Raw genomic sequence first — 3,945 nt, 5'->3', positions numbered from 1 at the left:
AGGACATCATATCATTAACACTGACACAGTACAAACGAATTATGTGAGTCCGACCTATACATCACTCGATGTCCTTGGCCGCAAGGAGAAGTTGGACGGCACGCATCCGCAGCAGGCTAGCCACAGGGATTTCTGGATGTCCGGATTTCTGTAAGCGTATATGATTGGGTTTATGACAGAGTTGCATGTTGCCGGCAGCACTGTTGCATACGTGTAGATCATCGGGTAGCTGGAGTCTGCCACAATCGAATACATGGCGAAGGGCATCCAACATGCAGCAAAGGTGCAGAGGATGACGGAGAGCGTGGATACACCTTTTGTGGTGGAAATGGCCATGAACTGGTGCTGAACAGCGATTTGCTGCGCATGGCGGAAGGCAATCTTACAGATCTGTAGGTAAAGCTGCATCATGAGGGCAAACACCAGCAAGAACGTCACAGCAAGTACCACAGCATTGTTCTTGGTGACCGGCCGGCAGATACTGCAGCTGGCCTCGTCTCTGAGGCAGTTCCAGCCGAGCACTGGCAGTAGGCCCAGGATGATGCACACCAGCCAAATGAGAACCACCATGACATAGGTGAATGTCACCGTGCGTTCCGTGTGGTAGGTCAGAGCGTTGTAGAGGGACAAGTAGCGATCCACCGTGATGGCCAGGATGTTGAGCACAGATGCAGAAAAGGCGGCGATCAGCAAGCCAACGGAGATCAGAGTTACAAACTCCGTGTTCAGCATATAGATGAAGACGAAATTGAGAATGAGGCCGAGTCCTGCGAGCAGGTCTGCAAACGCGAGGCTCCCTATCAGAATGAACATGGGGGCTCTCAAGGTGGGCGTGTAGAACAGGATAGCGATCACGATTGCATTCTCGCAGGAGATGAGCGTGCCCGTCACACACAGCGCAATGTCCCACGGGCTAACGGGAAGCGGCCTCAGCTCTGCCGTTCGCACCGGTGATGAGTTCCGCACATCCAGGAGATTCCACGTGCCCGCCGTGGAGAGGGAAGAGGTGTTTTGAAGTTGGTTGCTCATTGCTGCTGCAAGAGAGTGAATCATAGCTGATGGTGGGGGGAGGGAGGGAGGGGGGTGAAAGAGAGAGGGGTGCGGTAGTGAAGATAAGAGAGAATGTGTATGTCAGTAGAAAGGCAGTGGGAATAGAGTATCTGTCAAAAGAAATATGCCTGAAGCCCCCAAACCTGATAAAACAGTCTCTTATTTTTAGGCAGTCAAGAATTTAATTATTAGGCTAAGTAGGATATGTATTTACAAATTTTGTCATTAGCTAGAATTTTCAGATAGCTGGTAAAGTGTTGATTTGTGGTTAATTAGAAATTGAATAGTCGTTGAGCACTTAATAAGCACGTTTTGAAGCAGCAAAACAATGTAGCAAATTGCATCCAGACGAGCTGCAAATACACAATATTTCGCTTAGTTTACTGCTGCATGTGCATTTCATCGCAAAAAGCCTATTAATTAAGCACCAGTCCCGACAAAACGCACGCACTTCACTTTGTTTCTATTTTTAGCAATTGTCTAAAAATAAGAAGCGCCACCTCAGTGCACGGGTCTCTTACGAAGGCATCGTTTATATGCTTCCAGAATCTACAATGATGCGCTTTTGCCTGACGCCGTAGCAGCAGACACATTTTAACTCATTCATTAATAAATTTCCACCTCACAAACCTGGCTATATATAAACTGACCAAGAAAAGACTGCAAAGGACTCGGAGAGGTCAACCCTCCGGCAATTCGTTCAAATAGACTGGTGCCCGTTGAAAAACAATCATCGCAATTTAATGACACGTTTAACTAAGGCAGTTTCTCACAAAAGAAAGCACAAGTGCGCATCAGTTGACGGTACCTCAGTGCCATGAAGCTGCAATGCCTTTTTCTCCCCCGAGCTCGCGAGCAGTCCGTGCCTGTCATACGAGAGGAGATGGAGATGGAGGGGGAACGAGACGGAGAACAACATAAAAGAAAAACTAAAATGCCCTTTATTTCACGTAGTTGAGTAAACTCGTCATCTTTGGCGGGTCAAGTCCCGTGGAAAGGCGAGGTGCTCGTCGGTTAGCATGGCTAATGCCTCGCTTGATATTCCCCTCATTGGACCTCACCGATGATTCTCCCCTCTGACGTCAGGAGTCCTCACAACAGTCATGATCGAGTCTGTGAGATGCTGTGGACGGAATATTAATCATAAAACACGTTCAGACAACACGAATCCAAATATAAAGTACAAGAGACGAGCGCGTCTCACTCGTGTCGTGTCGTGTCCCCCCCTTTACCGGACCCAATGTCGCCGGCCGCGCTTTGCTTAAAACAACACGATTCTTTCTTCTTTTTTGTTTGATTACCGACAACACCAAACTGTCCTGCTCACACAAAGCCAGAGCACCGCTCTCACTTGTTTTAAGCATCCAGATAAGTCTACTTTACGCGTCTCTATTGTTACATCTCACGTCTCCCTCTTACGACATTCATGTGTCTTTTACGAGATATTATTACGCAACATATGGACACCCGAAAATCCTAGAAAAATATTTAAAATCGTGATAATTATCTAGTATATCGAATCAGATATCTAATGTACCGGTTATTTTTGTTTTTAAGACGGATTGTAAGTGGTGAAAGGGGTAAGTGTGTTTCATTCAAGAGCTAAATGAGTGTTCGGTGGCGCGTGCGTCTTCCACTATGAGGACTCTGTCAAATACTCCCAACAGCAGATGTCTTAGGCTGTTTAATGTTAGAAAGTCACATTTCCTTGAATTGTGCATCTGCTAGCAAATACTGGCAGACGATCGTAATAATTCGTTTTGTAGCAGTATATGGCATACCGATTTTACCTGCTGCAACACTTGGGGCTGTTCTGATGTCTCACAAAAGCCTGTGCACAATGTGCAAAACAAAAACTGGACAAGGAACTGTACAGGTTCAAACGAACAATGCAATGAAATTGGGTTTTGTTTGTGTGCTGAAAATAGAGCCACAGAGATTTCATTGCATTTTCCCTGACAGACAATCTTATGAATAAGCAGCCATGATCAGAATTACAATAAGTCTCAACATTGCTTGAGCATTGGCTCTGCGATGGCTATTCATTGATGGGAGCTCCCACCAATCATCTTCACTCTCACTCCCCCATTCATTTTCTCCGCACAGCATTGTGGGTAAGCTATTACATCATCACCCTCATACTTTTCTCAAAAGTATGCATGCACTGTTACAACAATAATCTACAACACATTCCTGCATTATCACATCCATGTGTCTGCACATATAACCTGATAAACATGTTTAAAAGTCTTTGATGCACAATGTCAACTGGAAATGCAGTTACACAACAAATCAAATGAGTCACTGCACACTCACCCTGTTGTTAGCTGAATAAACACAGACCAATTTACTAAAATCCGCTCATTTAAATTAACTTATTACCCCACAGCTTTGTTCTTGTGTTTCTTAGCTCTGTTTATCTTAGTATTATGCAGCTATAGACCATCTAATGAACAAGTGCATGTCAATCTGGTGCTTAAGTTGTCTTGAGATACTGTATTGATGATTAAATAAATGCATTGCAAGTCCTCCATTCAGCTGAGAAGACTATTACTGAACTCACGTCGACTGCGCAAAAACCTGCTGACGCTTCCCAAACGCTGGAACTCGCTCGTCAGCAGATGCTGGAGCATTGTGTGCATGAGTATGTGTGTGCATGTGACTGCCTCATCAAATGTATTTATCTGCTGTGAGCAAGCCTGTGTACTTCTATTCACTGTCTGTTTGACAGCAGCAGCTTAAACACTCTCAATATGAAGTTTTTATTAACTGTGATTTTCTCAGTCGCTGCCCTCTCCAATCTAAAACTGTTTTCATTCTCCAGCGAGAGCGGCTCTTTAATGCAGCACTCTGCTTCTTTCTGCTGCCTTTCTTAATGACACTGCTGTGTGCCTT

General features: G+C 45.0%; 1 protein-coding gene across 1 annotated transcript; it reads right to left on the bottom strand.

Annotated features, from left to right (window-relative positions):
* Positions 1 to 26: 26 nt before the first annotated feature.
* Positions 27 to 2,275, bottom strand: LOC107669001 (G-protein coupled receptor 12-like). The gene is made up of 3 exons (XM_016461095.1): positions 2,255 to 2,275; positions 1,859 to 2,173; positions 27 to 1,055 (listed from the first exon to the last, which is right to left on the bottom strand). The coding sequence occupies exon 3, from the start codon at positions 1,051 to 1,053 to the stop codon at positions 55 to 57; it is 999 nt and encodes a 332-aa protein (XP_016316581.1). The 5' UTR covers positions 1,054 to 1,055; positions 1,859 to 2,173; positions 2,255 to 2,275; the 3' UTR covers positions 27 to 54.
* Between the last annotated feature and the right edge of the window lie 1,670 nt (positions 2,276 to 3,945).

Source organism: Sinocyclocheilus anshuiensis, unplaced genomic scaffold, assembly GCF_001515605.1.
Source record: "Sinocyclocheilus anshuiensis isolate Anshui unplaced genomic scaffold, SAMN03320099.WGS_v1.1 scaffold337, whole genome shotgun sequence".
Taxonomy (NCBI): Eukaryota; Metazoa; Chordata; class Actinopteri; order Cypriniformes; family Cyprinidae; genus Sinocyclocheilus; species Sinocyclocheilus anshuiensis.
This window is presented reverse-complemented; position numbering and strand designations above follow the sequence as displayed.

What these genes read in the sequence shown, in the direction of transcription:
- LOC107669001 (XM_016461095.1), bottom strand. Translation starts at nt 1,053, where the DNA reads ATGATTCACTCTCTTGCAGCAGCAATGAGCAACCAACTTCAAAACACC.